We start from the raw sequence: 19,432 nt of genomic DNA on the forward strand, positions 1-19,432 counted from the left end.
TAACTCAATTCAAACTTATTTCAGGAATAACGAATTTCATACCCTACTAATCTCACATGTCTCTCTTCTGACTTTCATGACATTTGGCACATGTTTTTCATGAGGTTTTAAACACTTCTCCTGAACCCTTTCACGCATAGAGGTCACTACAGTGGACAGCTATTCAAAGGGTGTTTTCTTGTATATGCATGTTTTTTTGTTTTCATAGTTGCACCATCAGCCACTACATACAGTAGGACCCTATTGCATCATCCCATACACTTCCACTTGGTGGAAAGTCAGTGCAAGTGCATGATAAATGTCTCTAAACCAAGATGAACGACAGAAAGCCAGATGGACCAAGTCACCTGCCGATATCCTGCCAATCCTTTCATGGAAAGCGCTCCCTGCAGGTATAAAACATTTGGTGACATCAAGTAACAACTAAGGAATCATATAATTCAAAAATTGTCAAAGTATTGATTTTATGTTTGCAGGAAATCATGATTATTCGCCTGTCCACGTCATGCATCACTGGCTATATTTCAACTAAACTTCATACTGTTACTGCTACTGTTCTTCTTGAAAATACTTCATTTGCAATATCTTTTTGGGCCTTAAAGCTCCCATGTCATGCTTTTCCGGTTATTACCCGTCCCCTTGTGTGTTATGAAGGTTTTTATGCATGTAAACGGTGTGCAGAGTCAAAACCCTCAAAGTACACCCTGTAGCGAGTAAAACTCTAACACAGAAAATACCTCCCCAAAACGCCTCGTTGGAGATACGTCACTGCCCATTTGATTCTTCCGGGTACCGCATGATGTCATGCGGTACCCGGAACGAAATGGACCAATCCCGAAGAGCTATGGCCACACCAGCAGCGGCGTGTTCCTCCTCCAGAGGTTCGAAGAACCGGCATTTCACAGACGAAAGCTTCCAAAACATTGCCCAGTTTGAGGCCGGATATGCACAGCTTGTTTGGACCGTTTGGAGCAGGGGAAGATCTGGGTATACAACCTGTAAGTTTGCATTGTTATTTGTGTATTTATCAAACAAGACTGTTTAAATGTGTAAACTGTGTTGGACTGCTAAGCCATTGACACAGTGCTAACTAAGTTGCTAGAGTTTCCATATATCAACTCTAATATCAGCAGATGGCCTTGCATACATGTATCTCATAGCAGGAGAATGTCTGCATTCACACACAAAATACCTATTGACAGTATACTCCGGGTGATTTGCCGGTCAGTCGCGAAACGTAATTACATTATAGCTGGCGTAGCGATCTAACACACGGAGCTAGAGCTAGTTTCGGTCAGAAAAACATTTTTGTGATGCTACGTTGCTAGCGTTTAAATATATCAACTACAATGTCAGCAGATGGCCTTACATGTTTGTCATGGCAGGAGAATGTCTGCAGTCACACACACGGAATACTCATACAGTATACTGTACTGTGATTTACCGTACATTGTGACCGTACATATACTGCATGTAGCTAACGAGGCTAGCTGTATGCTAGCGCAAAACAATGTATTCATGCAAGTTACATTGTATGGTAGCAGAATACCCGTATACGATTGCAATTATAAACACGTTATTGCTAGCCTAATATGAACCACTAGCTTTTGTTCATAGTAGTTTTATTACACTGCATTATAGTTGCCTTTCCTCCAAGCTAACGTTCATATCGTGTTAGCTACCAAGGTAAACAAAGCTAGGTTAGCATATTAGCAGGCAAGCTGTTCATTACACAACTACTACTAACTAATCTAAAACAACTAAGTTTCTCTAATATTTTGTGATTTGCATTTGATTTCGTCCAGCCAGATCCTGGCGGACAATCCATGACGGGGAAGGGATTCTACTACTACTGAGGGTGCTAAAAGGCACCGCACCGACTGTGCGCAGGCAAGATGCGAGGAGGAGGAATGAATGATATACCGTGTGTATATATGTATATTTATGTTCATTTTGTACATTTCTAAAAATAAAGTTTAATGGAAATACTTAGTAGGCCTATCCTTTCTTCCCTGAATTCATATATAGCAAACCATGATTTGATTTCTCATCAAACAGTAGTAGTTTATAACGGGTAAAAATAACTTACTCTTTGTTATGAGAGTAGCTCGTAGGCCACAACGGAAAGACAAGGAGACATACACGAGTTTACAAAACCACGGCACATTTATTGTGGTAAATGCAAAGATAGGTGGTTGAGAGGATCGCAGAGTTAGTCTTCCTGCAGCCGCTTTGGAGAGAGACTGTGTCCGGAGGTGTCCGTGATCGTGCTGATTAGCCTCTTCAGCTCCACCCCATCGTAAGACAAAGGCCCTGGGGCCGTCACACTCTTCTATAACAACAGTTAAAAATATATATGTATATAAAATATACCGCTGTACCGACGCCATGATAAGACTGATGTTACGCTGAGAGCAGCCGGGAAAAGCACTGACATGGGCGCAGCCTCTCTGGTGGTTGACTAATCAGAACGAGTGGCCGAGCTGACCAATCGGAGCACACTAGGCTCACAGGGAGGGGGGGGCAAGAGCTCCAACGAGTTGTTTAGTGGAGAAAGTGAATACTGCTGAATACACATGCTTGACAGAGATGCTGTATGCGAAACCAATGTGAGTTTGGAAAATTGCACAGTATAAATCTATTTTAGTATACCTCAACAATGTAATTATGATCAGTGGAAATGGCCATGACATGGGCCCTTTAAATATATATACTTAAAGGTGGGGTAGGTAAGTTTGAGAAACCGGCTCGAGAGACACTTTTTGTTATATTCCATGGAATGCTCTTAACACCCCGATAGCAATGAATATTTTAAGTGCTTTGACAAAAAATCCATACAAAAATGTCATCTGTGGAAGCCGTAGTACTGTAAAAAGCACGACCAATCATTTTAGCCGGCCCGGCTCAAATAACTGGATGGCCTACCTGCCTGTCAGCCTTCCATCTGTGCACAAACTTATCTCGTGCCCTCATTGGTCATGTGCGCGTTCGTGTGTGTTGGAGGAGGGGTGAACATATAAAACATTTTTTTTCTAAATTTGAAAAAACTAGATTAAAAAAAACTAAAGTTAAAATCTTGTTTTTAATGCCCCAAGAGCAATAAAAACACTTGGTAAAACAATCCTGAGTGAGGCTTTCATAATTCATGCATGAAAGGGTCAACCTCAGGCTCTCAGCAGAGCAGAGTGTATGAGAGGACCATGGGAGCTACTTGAACCTTGAATTCATCACAATGCAAGATAATTAGTCTTATTCGTTAGATATTTATATTCAAATTACTCGGAAACACAGATATGAACGCTGCAGTACCTCACTACTGTGCCACGACCTTTTCAAAACTGCCATGTTTTTATTTTACTTTTTTTGGAGCGGTATATCCTCTTTCAAAAGAAACATCCTCTCATTGACACCTTTTGTGAGTTCATACGAAAAGATATCCAGCAGATGGAGCAATAGTGCCATTACAGTGTGTAAACCACATATAAGTTCACCGTGGTGGCATGTGTGGCAAAAGTGTGCACGTTGCTTGTGTCTGTCTTTTAAATGGTCTTTGCAACCATTAACAAATCGTTATAGGTTAGAATAGCATTGATTAAATGCATTTCTGCTGCTACAGGCAGAAATCCATACGTTCACCTGAAGAGTGACGGAGGCTGCAATCAGTTAAATGTATCCTGAAATGATTTACTAAAATTATCAAACAAACTGAAACACCCTAAACAAACTGTACAGGACTGAAAATAGAAAAATAACAATAAAGTAGACATTACTTCAGGGCCGTCCCTCCCTACAGGCCGATCATGCAGTTGCATGGGTCCTCACATTGCGCAGGGGGCCTCGCGCAGGGGGCCTCGGCTTATGAGCTCGGCTTGTGCGCAGTTCTCAGCGCAGTTCTCAGCGCACCCCCCCCCCCCCCCACACACACCCACCGTTGCAATGAATCGACATCTGACCAATCACGGCTTTGATACGGCCACTAGTGCAGGTGAAGAGATGTCGGCGAAAAGACAGTTTCAGTCCGAGATGCAGTTATTTCCAGCATTCTTTATTTACCATTCATTCAAGTATTGTATGCCTTTTATCTGCTAATGTACAGGAGGAAGAGTGATAAACTGTCTGTCTAGTTGGCTTACATAACAGTTAAAGTTTACAGCCTAAAAAACATGGAGCATTTTTTCCCCTTTTATTCATTTTTATGTCAATTTGCACATTTCATGGTGATGCTCAGCCTCTCCCCTTAACTCCTAACAGTCATCATCATGTCAACCACAACACAGAGAAATACTGACAGAAATGTGTGTGTAGTTGTTGATACATTGCTGACAGAGGGAACTACATTTGAATAGAGAAAGAAATATCAGTTTTTGAGCGTGTAATAAGCATGTTTTGTCTTGACTATATTACAACTATATTATAATAAAATAATATAGTATTTATATTATTGAATTGATTATGATTATTATTATTAGTAGAAGTAGTTTATTTGCATTAATTATATTTGAATCTTTTTGAGGCTAGTATTTGGCAGGAAATGCAGACGTATTCACCTGTAAACGCATACTGAACGACATACATGCACATTTACCATTTACCTCACTGTATAAAAAAGTAACTGTGTTGATAATAATAATAAACAGGAATTATATTTGCAAAGTACTTTGTTTCCAAAAAAATAGTTTTCACAATGTCGCTTGGGGCCCCAAGTTGGCCAGGGACGGCCCTGCATATCTTACACCCCCTGTCATTTTCCACGTGCTCTGTGAGTTTACGTATTAGTCATTCATTTCCAGCAGGTGTTCAAAAACACTTTATTAGCGTGCAGCCTTTCATACACACGTCAGTTCCTGTCTTATCTCACCATGTACAGTGCATGAACTTCATGTAAATGGGCCAGACTATGACTACATTTGGACTCAAGTGCTCATGTTCAATACTGTCCCTTCGTAAATAAATAAAGAATATAAAAGGACTTTTCAAGTTTTACTCCACATCATTTTTTTTAAAGAGGTTTTTGGTTCACCCCGACACAGAGTGGTTAATTTTGCCATCAAAATGTATGAGAGAAGCAACATCTTTATCCTGTGTGTGACAAATCAGTTATTGTCTTTGATATTCTACACAAGCTGCACTGCTAATACAAAAAATGTCACACAGGAAATCCACAAAGGTGCAGAAGGTTGATTCATTTTCACATGTGATGTTGCATCTATCTTCTCTTTTGACAATTGAGGGCTTCACAATGGGGGCTGTTTGTGATCTTAATACTTTTGAACTTTAGGAAAAAGGCTTGCCAAATAAATGCATTAGAGAATACTAGAATTGGAGGATGAAACCCTCTTTAATTGTCACACATACATGCACACAGCACACACAGTGAAATTTGACCTCTGCATTAACCCATCCTAGTACTAGGAGCAGAGCATTTTAACCAAATAAACATTTTCTTTGTAAAATGTAGAGATGTTGTTACCTTGAGTATATATGCCAACATGGCATGAAGACACACAGCATCAAACAGCTTCAATCAGACAAATTGAAACTAAAGAGTAATGATCATTCAAGAAATAAATCTGGTCAACGTGCACAAAGGTTAATTGTCTCACATGTGTTTCATAAAGGAAGTTAAGGAGCATTTCTGAGAATAAAAAGCAACCTGAAAAAGTCAAAGCGACGCCTGGAAGTGAAACTTAAAGGTGGGGTATGTCATTTTGGAGAAACCAGCTCGAGTGGGCTAGAATTTGAAAGTACACAACCGAAAAACAAATCTGCCCCTTCCTTCAGACTTCCTTACAGAGCCCCTCCTCCAACACACACGGACGCGCACATGACCAATGAGGGCACGAGATAAGTTTGTGCACAGATGGAAGGCTGACAGGCAGGTAGGCCATCCAGTTATTTTAGCCGGGCCGGCTCAGATGATTGGTCGTGCTTTTTACAGTACTACGGCTTCCACAGATGACAATTTTTTATGTATTACCTGTCAAAGCATTTAATGTATTCATTGCTATCGGGATGAGCATTCCATGGAATATAACAAAAAGTGTTTCTGAAATAAATTACATACCCCACCTTTAAGGACAAAGGCTTGAAATGTACCTATCTTTTGTTTTGTCTCTTGTCTCAATGGGGGCTGTTTGTGATTTAAAGTTTTTAAACTCTACGGCAGAAACAAATGCACTTTAACCAAATGAATAGTTTCAGATTGTAACACACCATTTAGATCCGAGATTGTTATCCATTTTAATATCTTAGAGTAAAATATATATGGTCAATTAAAAAGATTTAAAAAACAACAACAAATTAGACCATTATTTTAACAATAAACGGTTCCTCTTAGAGTTTAGGAGGGAGAGAGCAAAGGAGTGTTTGAATGTATTTGTTTCAGCCAGGTTGAAGTCTGAGGAGGGTTTCAAATGGAGGAAACTGAAACTGTTGACATAAAAGGTGGACACAATCTGACAGGAAAGACTATATGCTTTCTTAAGTAACTGTTTGTTGTAAAGATCCTGCAGAGTTTCCTGTGCTGTTATTTTAATGCATAGCATACATGACCACCTTATTGAGTGCATAGTAGCGCATGCAACACATTTTCAACTATATGAAAATGTGCATTATTACAATTCTGGAGTCTCCCACTCTGACTACCTTAGCTTAAACCAGCAGGAGTTGTTTAACAAACACTAATGGGAGAAGAAAGTAACGACACAGCTTGAAACTAAAAATAATCAGAGGTATGAGCACTGTCCTCTGTCTGAAACCAGAGCCCAGTCTGCTCTGATTGGTTAGCTGGCCGGCTCTGTTGTTATTGGTCAACAATTTAGAGATGTCCCCGCCTCTGAGATTATCACGTACAATGTGTTGGAGCGCTAGGCGTGCTGATGTCACTATGTTACGGAAGTAAACAAAGGAGTCCAATGGAGGCCTTTCAGTCAGAAACTCTCTCTGGAGGGAACTTCGAGATTTTAGCCTTTGCAGACCATTTACAAAAACCTATGACACACTAAAGGAAAAGGACACCCCCAAAAAGCATCATAGGGCCCCTTGAATGTGTCAGGACTGAAAACATTTCAATGCATCATCAGATTACGTAACCATCCCTGCTGCTTTTCAGTGAATGCCTCCAAAGCACATGGGCTCTGATGCTAGTGACACACTGACCTGCATTGTGGTGACACCACTTTCAAAAACGAGATATGTACAAAACTATTTCTGCAGGTGTTCAAACAGCGGAAAAAGGAGAAGCTTCTCAATGAGCTTTACAATGTTAGCTTTTTATTTATTATCATGAATCATATATGAATAATAAATCTTCCAAAATTAGTTTATTAAATGTATAATGCTATGATCTATGCATTGCCACTATTACCGGTACATAGATGATTCAGCATTGAACTTTCGGTTTGATTGTTGAATTCGTATAACAACGGAGAGAAATAATTTGTTCCTATTTAGACTTAGCAACGTGATGGCAAACATAGGACATTAGAATAGGACTCAAAAACAGCATGTGGAAATATTTGTTTCTATTTATAAGTATCTGTTTTCTTTCAGTTCCTCAAGAGATCTCCATGGTTTCAAAACCTACCTGGGGCACACACACATTGTAACGCATCTTGCATTCACTATATTTTACTTCACATTCTCATCTACAGTAGCAAGACTATTACAACATATTAGTGATGGTAATTGACGTGCACACACACAACAGGTAGTGGACACATGAATAATAACCTTTTCCTGCCTTCAATAGTCAGGAAAGGCTTAGACAGCGGGTTTGGTTTAGTTTTAAAGCAGAAAACAAAACTCAAAGCAGCAACACACACCACTGCTTCGACAAATGGTATTCAACCAAAAAGCATAGACAGCGCTTATATTGATATCAAAAGGAAAGAATCCGGTGTCTGAAACCACATGACGCTATCGAAAGATCCATTTCTTCTAAATATTTCCCCATAAAATCCTCCTTCTGTGAAACTTGAAACAGTAATGTGAGTGTTTGTGTTGGTTCTAGACCCATTTAAGCTGTGCTGGGGACAGTTATTTTATGAAAAAGGCACATTTTAGGGCCCTTTATGCTTTTTGGGGGTTTTCCCAAAAAACCTCCAGACATTCTCTGTTTCCATTTAGTGTTTATTTAAATTCGATAAACTTAATTCCATTCATTATTTAATTATTACACATGCTTATCTAAGATCGAAAAATGACTTTCATAGCCAGGTTATATTTCCATCGTCCTCTCTAACCACAAAAGAACACACGCCTAGCAAAACAGAAAAGAAGACGAAAGGTGTGAAAAAAACAGGAACACACGATGCTCGGGAAACAGATGAACACATGAAACTCAGCGCAGGTGTCACTTTTGCATGCCGCTGTGCAGACACTTTAAACAAAAAACTGTGATATTAATCTTGAGGTTTTAGAGGCAGTTACTGCGTCTATGAAATGGTTAGTGAAAATCATTCATGTAGAGATTTTACACTGATATGCAATATATAAATACTATCAGGTTGTATTGATAAGGCCATTAATAGTGCATTTCCTTCCTCATAAAACCTTTGCAAAGTAAATATTTAAAATCCAGCATTGCTTACTTTGCTATACCAACACATTGAGTAAAGCATCACCTACTGTACATGCATGTACATCAACACTTTTACACTGATAAGCAATATAAATAGTAGGTTCTTTTTCAATAAACCCATTAAACGTCCATTTTATTCTTCATAAAACATGTGCAACATCTATCATATTACCGTAACCTTGTGAAAAGCATCACATGCATGCAAATGCACCCTCCAACACACACACACACAAACAGCTCACTATTAACAGAGGTGTGAAAGTCCACAGGATATACCTATAAACCAACAGGAAGCTTTCATTTTTTTTCTCCATTCTTAATTTGCATACATTTTAGACACACAGTTCAAACACTGAAGTCCATTAGCATCAAAATGACATCCCATCATTCACATTATTTCACATGCAAAAAGAGGGAAACCGCACAAAGAGAGTCGTGAAATGAGTATACTGTGGTCAGGCTGTGCACCTTGACGCTTTCTCATGCAAACTTACAGGAACAGAGACGAAAAGAAATAATACTGACTCACAGCTGCACCTCCCCCCATATTACGAGCTGTCAAAGCTGCATTAAAGTACAATCATCTGTATTTTTTAATTGTTTAATGGCAAAGTTGTTACTTCAAGATTTATTTTAAAGTCTAGTTTCATGTTTATTTCTTATTGTATTGGGTTTGTTTTTAGTCGCATCACTTAAGGTCAGTTGTAACTATTGGTATTGCATTTAGTGGATAACCATGCTCCTCAACTACTCACCTCCATTTCTGAATCTGTTCTTGTTTCTGTTTTAGTGTCACTGCTGTTGTGGTAGTTTCATGTCTAGACTTTCTTTAAAGGTCCCATGTCATGCTTTTCTGGTTATTACCCGTCCCCTTCTGCATGGAAACGGTCAAAAACCCTCAAAGTACACCCTGTAGCGAGTAAAACTCTAACACAGAAAAGACCTGTCTATGCTGCCCCAGAACGCCTCGTTGGAGATTTCTCTTTTTCCATTGTTTGCTTCCTGGGTTCTGTGACGTGTGAACACCCAAATCAACAACAAATGACCCAATCTGCGGAGCACCTCACACACCAGGATCCCTTGGCTAACTAACAGGGAGTCCCCATTGACTTGCATGGAGCTCCCTGAACGCTGGTAATAGACGAGTTGGGATCGCGGAGAAATGCTCTCCGCAGACCCATTCTCACAGCGTTATAAACCTTTTTCTTACTCAATATCAAGCCACACTTATTGTTTTTACTTCGGCTGTGAGTGTTTGTGTGTGCTCAGGATGAGTTTTGCTTGTTCTCGCTGTATAGCCGACCCGGAAACCTGTCCGCTCCTCGCAGCAGCTCGCAGCAGCTCGCAGCAGCAACGAGCCTCGCAACGAGCCTCGCAACGAGCCCTCGCAACGAGCCCTCGCAACGAGCCTCGCAACGAGCCTCGCAACGAGCCTCGCAACGAGCCCTCGCAACGAGCCCTCGCAACGAGCCTCGCAACGTCCTGACCAATCAGAGCACACTGGGCTCACAGGGAGGGGGGGGGGGGGGGGCAGGAGCTCCAACAAGCCGTTTAGGACAGAGAGTGAGTACACATACTATACAGAGATGCTGTATGAGAAACCAATGTGATTTTGGAAAATTGCACAATTTAAATCTATTCTAGTAGACCTCAACAATGGAAATATGATCAGTAGAAATGGCCAAGACATGGGACCTTTAAAACATTGGTATTGGGAATAGACAGGTCTGGTTTATTACGTTATTTCAAATGTAACTGTTTCAACATCCCTATTGAATTTGACATTAAACATACTATTAAATTCGACACATTATAATGCCAGCATGGCACGATGGACACACATGAATGAAAAACTTAAATCAGGTTGCACATTAGACAAATTGAAAGGTAAAAAGGAGAGATCGGTCATACAATACATCTGGTTGAAAGGCGTGCGGGTGGATTATCTTAAATGTGGTTTCTAAAGGAAGTTGACGAGCAACCTTTGTGTGAAGCAAATGAAACCTTAAAAAAGGCAACACCTGGCAGTAAATCTATGCACACTGCTGTCAAATGACCAGAGCAAATGCAGACAATGATGTGTTTCTTATCAACACCTACTGATTCTGGAGTGAAACTGGAGAAAATGTTACTCATCTGTTTCTAAGTAATGTTTACCAGCCTACCCACATGTTGTGTTTTCAGTATTCAGACTTTAGATTAGCATCAAGTCCCTTTAAGACACGAGGACAGAGTGATAGTCTGTTTCCATATCTCTGAATCAGCATAAAGATCTAAGAATTAGTCAGTTTTAATATACAGTTTTTGTGTGTGTAGATTAGCTGCCTAAAGAGATAAGAAATATGAAAACATAAAACACTGGCATGCTTGAGTTTTCCCTGATTTCATGTTCTTACATATATTGGTGGTTAGGGTCGGTGTGTTGTCTGGCCCCTCCCCCTCCACTCACTCTATACACAGTGTTATTGGCAACCCTGTGTCAATAGAGATAATTCCTGCTGAGGTGACAAGATCAAATATTACAATTTGGTAAGTAACGTTAAAACTTATTTTACAGCTTTTATTGCATTATATATCTAGGATTTCAATCATCACATCTGAATCAATGCATCATTTTGTATGTTTTGTAATGATTTACTTGTTTTATGATGTGTTTATCAGCACATATAAAGACAATAATACGATTTTGTTGAAGGTTAAATGCCAAAGAAAGCCTTATGAAGATACCTCTTCTGTTAGATATCAATAGTTATACTTGAAAAAGTATAGAAATATACAAAAAATTGTTTTCCTAATTGCATGAATACAAATAGCAAGTGTTGCTTTGCAAATAAATAATCCATGATGTTTTCGTCGTTGCTAATTTAAGTCCTTTTCAGAAGATTTTTGAAAAACACACAAATATTTTTTATTGTGGTGACAGAAATGTGTTGATCCAAAGTGACATCTTTACCAAAGTTACTAATTACTGGCACCTTTCCAATAATCTTCAATCTTTTTTACATCTCTGTGCATCCATGTTGATGTTTGGTCTCACACCATCTGTTCAGAGTAAGCGACCACGGAGTGATAAGCCTGTGATGTGGTTGTTTAGTGTGCCGTTAAGAAAACGGTGCCGTTTAGTGAAGAATTACACAATAGGACAATGATGGAGCTACAGTCAAATGTACATTAACAATCACATTGGGATTGACATTTTAGTGCATGAACAAACTTATTGCACAGCGTGAAACTGAATTGAAAACATGCTTCCCCATTCGACATCCATTATTTTTCTCTTCCCCATCTGCCAATTCAAAGTTAGTAGTGCGTAAAATTGTCATTATTTTCTCTGTCTAAAAAGGGAACTGAGATTATATTGATTGGGACAAAAACATACGTTAAAGCTTTGGATTGTTCCGTAAAGAAATACTAAAATACTTATAACTTATGCTATATGATCTGATTCTGTCTTTTCTGTTCCTCGTTGTGTTGCAAAGAGCATTTATATAACCTGTGAGGCATTTACTTCACTTTGCAAAGATAGATAGATGCAAAGATCGATGCATAGATACCCTACACCCCCAAACATGCAGCAGAGTCTCAAATGAAATGTAAAAACATAACTTACATTTAGAAATTGCACACCAGGCTCCGTAGGGTTGTCTTTAGTTGTAGTTACATGTCCTTCGACTGATTACACACAAACTTAACAAAACCCTTAACAATGGGGTTAAAGAAACTAATGTTAGACACTTTAGTGGCCTTAAATTGGATTTCTATGCTATATCAATACCTTTAAAAAAAATCCTTTGTCCTCCAAGCACACAACTGACAATAAGTTGTAAAAACTTCATTTACAGGACAAGCGCCAGATTTTTGAGTATGTCTAAGAGATGATCATGTATGCCCTGATAAAAAAATATAGATAGATAGATTAGTTTGAAGCTACTCAGCACCACCATGTGGCTGAAAGACAACAAGTATCAAATGCTCAAACAAAATGCATGTTTATATTCCTTCCTTCTTCTATTCTTCTTTTTGCACAGAGATTCCAGATGGACAACTTCAGCCTGCTTGACGGCATGGATGACTTGTATGACAATTCCTCTGATGAGTATTGTTGTGATAGCGGTGATGTGTGTGACCTGACTGAGGGCACGCACTTTGAGTCTGTGTTCATACCAGTTCTGTACTCCGTGGCCTTCGCTGTGGGAGTCCTGGGGAACGGGGTGCTGCTGGGGGTTCTGGCTCGGAGCAGGGGGAGATGGAGTGTGACGGACACCTTCATCCTCCACCTGGGGGTGGCCGACATCCTGCTGCTGCTGACGCTGCCGCTGTGGGCCGCACAGTCCGCTCAGGAGGAAGGGTGGACGTTTGGAACTCCGCTCTGCAAGATCACTGGAGCTGTTTTTACGGTAAGACTGAATTAAAGGTCACCTATTATGCAAAATCCACTTTTTCATGTCTTTTCTACATCAACATGTGTCCCTTCTGTGTAAAGAGATTCTGAACGTTTCAGGAAAAAAGATTCTCTCTCTTTTTGTCCTGATCCATTTATATAAAAACCTGTCTGAAAATGAGCTGATCAGATTTTGGCCACTTTATGATGTCATAACGATTTTTTGGCTCGTGTAACCATTAGCCAATCACCAACCAAGGTAACCACCCCACCTCCTTATCACCTGAATCTCCTCCTAGAGCACCATTGTGTTCTTTGTAACCAAATATCTCTCAGAGGGGCGTGGGGAGGGGCTCCTTATTTTCATCTAAAGTAACAGACAGAGAATCAGCACTTTGGAAACAGGGCTGAAACAGAGGGGATTATGGGATGCTGCAATGATCTGTTTGGTGTTTGGAGCCAAACACTTCAGAGACATGTTTTGTATATATCTGAGACCTATAATATATTGATGAAAAACAGTATAATAGGGGACCTTTAAAGGGGCCCTATGGTGCTTCTATGAAGGTTTCTGTGCATGTAAATCGGGGTGTTAAACTCAAGGCCCGTGTGTCAAATCTGGCCCGCAACCTCATTTTATGTGGCCCGCAAGAGCTTGCAAAGAATAAAATACGTTTATTATATGGTTACATGCTTCTCCTTTCAGACGTAGTTAATTATGAAGTTATTACCCTATCTGATAATAATCCAATGCAGAGGCAATAATGTAATATAATACATTATTTTATATATATGATATACATTTATATGTGTATATTTATATAGTCTTAAAGTTACAACTGACCCAATGAGTGCAACCATAATGCTAACGTGGCCCGCGATGAAATTGAGTTTGACACCCCTGAATGGTCCGCAAAGGCACAAATCCAAAAGTTTCTCTCCAACACATTAAAGCATGCAGACATGTCACAGATGAAGCACAAAATACAAATATGAACTTGAAAATTAGCATCTTTACTCTTTAAAGGAATAGCTTGTATATCAAATATTCAACCCTGTGTTACCTTAAATTCTTGAAGAGCACTTTTTTTCACATGTCTCCATGAGGGGGCTACATTTAAGAACAGCAAAACAATATCAACATCTGTTTAAAAAATGTCACAACTCCTGCACACAGTAGGCCTACAGGACTTCTGCCGTATCAGACTCAAGCTTGTGTAGGCGTGATGTATTTAAATGTGTTAGGGAAGTAGTGAGCATACAACTATTCTGATGAGACTTGGATTATACTGCACGAGTAGTGTGAGAGTTTCTAAACAAAATAGTTCTGCTAAGCAGCCCCCGTTTATTTTCAATTATTTTCTCAGTTTATGGATTCTTTGTTCACGTTGGAGCAAATAAAGATTTCTTCCAGAATTTAAGATAAAAAGTGGTGAGAAATTGATACACAAATGGTCATTGTGTGCGTGGAGTACTCCTTTGAAGTTCATGATAGTAATTACATGAATGCACACAATGTACAACCATATCTGTTTTCCTTTCTTGCGTATTACTGCCGATTTTTATTCCATATTTTATTCCATTTCATTTCTATGTAAATACTGTTATATTTTACTATATTTTGTATTATTTTAAATATTTTTCTAGTTCTCTATCTGTGTTGTTAAATGCTTGTTTTACTTTTATGCACCACGACATCAAGTCAAATTCCTCGTACGTGTCAACCAACCTGGTAATAAACCTGTTTCTGATTCTGATTCTGATAAAGTGGCTGCAAAAAGGTTTCTTACTCGTCTGTGATTTCTTTTTACCCCCAGATCAACTTCTACTGTGGGATCTTCCTGCTGGCGTGCATCAGTCTGGACCGCTACCTGTCCATCGTCCACGCGACCCAGATGTACTCCCGCAGGAACCCCCGGGTGGTTCACATCAGCTGCCTGGCGGTGTGGATCTTCTCGCTGCTGCTCTCCCTCCCTGACTGGGTTTTTTACGATGCTGTTCAGGATGACAGGAGAGGCAACAGGACAGAGTGTGTTCCCAACTACTTCCGCTTCGACCCCAATAGAGTCTTTGATTGGGAACTGGCCTCCCGCGTGCTGTCCCACACGGCGGGCTTCCTGTTGCCCTCCGCCGTCCTCATCTTCTGTTATTCCTGCATCCTGCACCGGCTGCGCTACAGCTCCCAGGGCCTTCAGAAGCAGAAAGCTTTCAGGATCATCGTGGCCGTGGTGGTGGTGTTCTTCATCTGCTGGACGCCGTACCACATCACTCTCATGGTGGACACACTTCATTCGGGCAACAGCTGTGGAGTCAGAGGATCTCTGCAAAAAGCCATGGTGGTCACCTCCTCCCTGGGCTACCTCCACTGCAGCCTCAATCCCATCCTGTACGCCTTCGTGGGAGTGAAGTTCAGGCGTCAGCTCGTGGACATCCTGAGGTATATGGGCTGCCAGCTGAAGATGAGCGCCAAACTGCAGTCTGTTACCAGCAGGAGAAGCTCTGTGTGGTCGGAGTCTGCAGACACCTCCAACTCCATCGCTGTCTGAGAGGGATCCACACACATTGTAACATTTCAACAGGTCATGTCCAGGCCACCGTATAGCTAACTGGCGGCCTTTGCTGCAGAGGAGAGGGGTTTGAATCCGACCCAAGGAACATTTACATCTCATACATTTTTTGTTTTGTTTTAGTTGATAGTTTCAGAGAGCTGTTAATTCAACTTTATCTTTAATTATCGAGTTTGCAGTTACTGCTGTTTTGTTGTTCTGGGAAACTAGAATAAATGCACAGCTGCTGCAAAACTGCCAAAGCATTATCCAAACCACCCATCTATGTTTGAATTCATTTTTGTTAATTCAATCAGATTAGACAAGTGATCTCCTCTTTCTCCCCCTTCAGTTAAGGCACTGGTGGCCCAAAGAATTACCTTACATTTTTTTTTAAAAACACACGTATAAACCTGATTAAGCTTATTAAAACTGACACAAAGAGTGAGATCTGAGCAGCTGAACATGTGTTTCTGTAAATGTCCTGTGTTTAAAACCTTTCTCTCATGTTCCTGTCGTTCTCAGCGCATTAATAGCTCAACATGACACTGGGACAAAAATCTGTTTGTCTGAGCTGAACCTGAGGTCATACAGCTGTACTGTGAGCAGCAGATTTATTTGAGTTGTAATGGAAACATAGCATTTCCCTTTTCTGACAGCAAGGAGTATCGTCGTGCAGCTTTTCTACTGTTTTACACAGAAACCTTTAAATTACATATTGTTTATACTTTTTTACTGCATATGTTATTATGTAAATACATTGTTCAAATAAAGATTGAAATATTTTGAATCTTACAAGTGTTTTCAACTTACAGGTATTTGTTACAGACAGAAGTCTTATTTTTGTTTTTAAACTTTTTTATAAACAAACAACCAAACAGACAGCACAATAGCAGTTGGCAAACAAGTAGGATGACAACAGTGCGATTGGAGTCCGACAGGACAAAAAAATTAAACAAAACAAAAAAGGACTGAGACAGGACAAATAAAACAACAACAAAATCAAAAACTAAAGGCTCTGAGTCTAAGTCCATTATTAATAACGTAATGAAAAAGTAGAATACACAATGTGTATAAATGAAAAAAAAAGACCAAACATATCAAATAAAAACATAGCACTTGTTGGTCAGTCAGCCACCCACTAAACACAGTTTAACACCGCAGGTCCACCACCCTATTGTACAGAGACATCCGGCATGTCCAGCTCCCGTATATACCTGTAGAAGGGGTTCCACATCTTGTGGAATTTCCCCAGGGAGCCCCTCACTATCAAATCAAATCAAATCAAATCAAGGTTTATTTATAAAGCACATTTAAAAGCGATTTTTGGTCGGGCCAAAGTGCTGTACATGTAATAACTACAATCACATAAAAACACATTTCTATAATCACAATAAAAGACAATAAATTACAACAGATATTTAAAAAGAAAACACAGGGTTAAAGTCAGGAGTCGTACTCCGCTCTGACTAAAAGGCCAGGGAGAAGAAGTGTGTCTTAAGAGTAGATTTAAAAACCCCTAGGGTCTGGGCCGACCTCACATGGAGGGGCAGAGTGTTCCAGAGCCTCTGGCCAGCTGCTGCGAAGGCTCGGTGCCCTCGGGTTTTGAGCCTGGTCTTGGGCACTATCAGCAACAGCTGGTCAGCAGACCTTAAAGCTCTGGCTGGGGTGTAGCGCTGGAGGAGTTTGGCTATATAGGCCGGAGCCAGCCCATTTAGTGCTTTAAAAACAAATAAAAGGAGTTTAAAATCAATTCTGAACCGAATTGGAAGCCAGTGCAGTGAGGCCAGAATTGGGGTGATGTGGTCACGCTTTTTGTGGCCAGTGAGTAGACGTGCAGCTGCGTTCTGGACTAGCTGCAGGCGTTTAATTGAGGCCTGGTCCATACCCACGTACAGAGCGTTGCAGTAGTCCAACCTCGAGGTAACAAAGGCATTAATAACCCTTTCCAGGTCCTCAAACGATAAAAACGACTTAGTCTTGGCCAATAGTCGTATTTTAAAAAAGCAGGTTTTGACTACGCTGCTGACCTGCTTATCGAATTTAAAAGCGCTATTGAAGGTCACTCCAAGGTTCGTGACAGAGGGGAGGATATTATTTTTGAGGGAGCCCAGAATATCAACCTGGGAGGCTAGAGGTTGGGGTCCAAAAAAGATAACCTCAGTCTTGCTCTCATTGAGGTTGAGGAAATGTTGGCTCAGCCAGGATTTGATCTCTGCTAAGCAGTCCATCAATAGCTGTAATGAGTTAACATTTGAATTGAGTGGCAGATAGATCTGTACATCGTCGGCGTAGCAGTGGAAGGGGATGTTGTGTTTTGTGAGAATTGAACCTAGGGGCACTAAGCACCTTATTTTCTCGAATTTGGCTGAATGTAGGCCTTCTTTTAACCACAAGGTGTGTGAAGGGGATATTGGAGACTTCCACATGAGCAATATCAGGCATCTGGCTAGTAAAGTAACAAAGGCTATGTAGGCTGTCTCCAGAGAAGAGAGTGGCCATGTGGGTGGGGTTACACCAAACAGTGCGGTCATAGCATTAGACTGAAGTCTTATGAGGCTAATTTATTTTTTAGGCAAAACAATTGTCATACCTTTGAAACAACTGTTAGAACATAATGTACATTGACTGAAAATAAGAATGATAAACTTAGATGAACACATATTGTTTTAAATACCTAGACATTGTTATACAGTTTGGTTGGTGGCTTAAAAGGGGCAAATCACAGCAAGTGTTTTCCTGTTAAATCCTAATAAATGCTTTATTTAGATTTTATTAAGTCTTGTTGATGCGATCAATTTGTTTTGGATTTTTAAAATGTTAACTGTAGGTTTTCTAAATTGTAATTTGGTATTTGGTCATTAACAATGACGCCCTATACAGTGACTTAAGTATTGAGGTTATAAAATTAAAATTCAGTACTGTATAAATCCCATTGAACTCAAACAGGAGATAAGGAAGAGGTATTGTTGCAGCATGAAACTTGTATAGTGTATTAAACCCTGATACATTTAATGTACTCACCTTTCTGACATGCTCTCAAAGCTTATCATACATTTAGGATCAGGGGATTACATCTGATACACAGAAGAACAGCAGAAGAAACGTTCAACCCACATGCAGCGGTTTCGGTGGAAATAATTTTCAGGAAACTTGAAACAAATTCGAGAAAAGAAGCCGCACATCCTCCAACATGTGGCTTCAGCAGAAACGAGAAGAGATAAGCACAAAGAAGAGAAATGAAGCGAGTGTGTCAGTCTTCTCCATATCAACTAATGTTCACAAGATTACTCAAAAAAACGCAACATGCCACCACATCTATCGCTCACAACACTTCGTATTCATGAAGGCACACTGCAGCCTGTTGGAGGTGTTAGTGTTAGAACGTTTGATTACAGCAACAACCAGTTTATATATAGTGTAAAGAAACACTCCAGAAGCAGCAGCTCTACTGGTTCAGTCACTGTTGCAGAAAACAAACTGAGCGACAGGTTTTTAAACTCTTCCTGTCAGAGCTTGGCTTCACGCCCATTCAAACAGTGTGTTGTCAACATGCATTAGACTTTAATCATCTTGTTACCTTTGTACTTTTAAGGATCAATGTCTTATTTTTTGGATGGAAGTCAACTCTCTTTCTGCGGGACAGTTTAACAAAGTGTGTACTGAAAACCGATGTGTTACTCCTTAAAGAAAAGGGCCTCTTGTCTCTTTATTGTTGTGCTGAGAAGCTCTAGCTGACCCAGGAAGTAACACTTCAAACTGATGCAATACTCAGGACTATAACTAGAACAAGACATGCTAAAATGTGATTTGTTGCTGCCGTCACTGTCAACCAGTATTTCTCAGGTTAGACCAAATTGTTTCCCATGAGCTCTTGATAAACCTGAACACCATAAACAGAAAAGGGAACTAAAGGAGGGCAGA

The 19,432-nt window shown here is 40.1% G+C and overlaps 1 protein-coding gene across 2 annotated transcripts; it reads left to right on the plus strand.

Moving 5' to 3' along the window:
* Positions 1–11,030: 11,030 nt before the first annotated feature.
* Positions 11,031–16,303, plus strand: cxcr3.1 (chemokine (C-X-C motif) receptor 3, tandem duplicate 1). Of its 2 annotated transcripts, XM_034123964.1 has the most exons (3): positions 11,031–11,110; positions 12,610–12,978; positions 14,780–16,303. In XM_034123964.1, exons 2-3 carry the CDS (start codon positions 12,619–12,621, stop codon positions 15,506–15,508), a joined length of 1,089 nt encoding a protein of 362 aa, XP_033979855.1. In that variant the 5' UTR covers positions 11,031–11,110; positions 12,610–12,618; the 3' UTR covers positions 15,509–16,303. The 2 variants fall into 2 exon arrangements, with proteins under 2 accessions (XP_033979855.1, XP_033979854.1); XM_034123963.1 differs by lacking the exon at positions 11,031–11,110 and having other exon boundaries at positions 11,181–12,978.
* Positions 16,304–19,432: the final 3,129 nt, after the last annotated feature.

Source organism: Trematomus bernacchii, unplaced genomic scaffold (assembly GCF_902827165.1).
Source record: "Trematomus bernacchii unplaced genomic scaffold, fTreBer1.1, whole genome shotgun sequence".
Lineage (NCBI taxonomy): Eukaryota > Metazoa > Chordata > Actinopteri > Perciformes > Nototheniidae > Trematomus > Trematomus bernacchii.

Excerpts from the sequence above, each read along its gene's own strand:
- cxcr3.1 (XM_034123963.1), top strand. The coding sequence starts at position 12,568 with ATGTTTATATTCCTTCCTTCTTCTATTCTTCTTTTTGCACAGAGATTC. Across the intron at positions 12,979-14,779 it reads TCACTGGAGCTGTTTTTACG|ATCAACTTCTACTGTGGGAT; the intron begins GTAAGACTGAAT and ends TTTTACCCCCAG.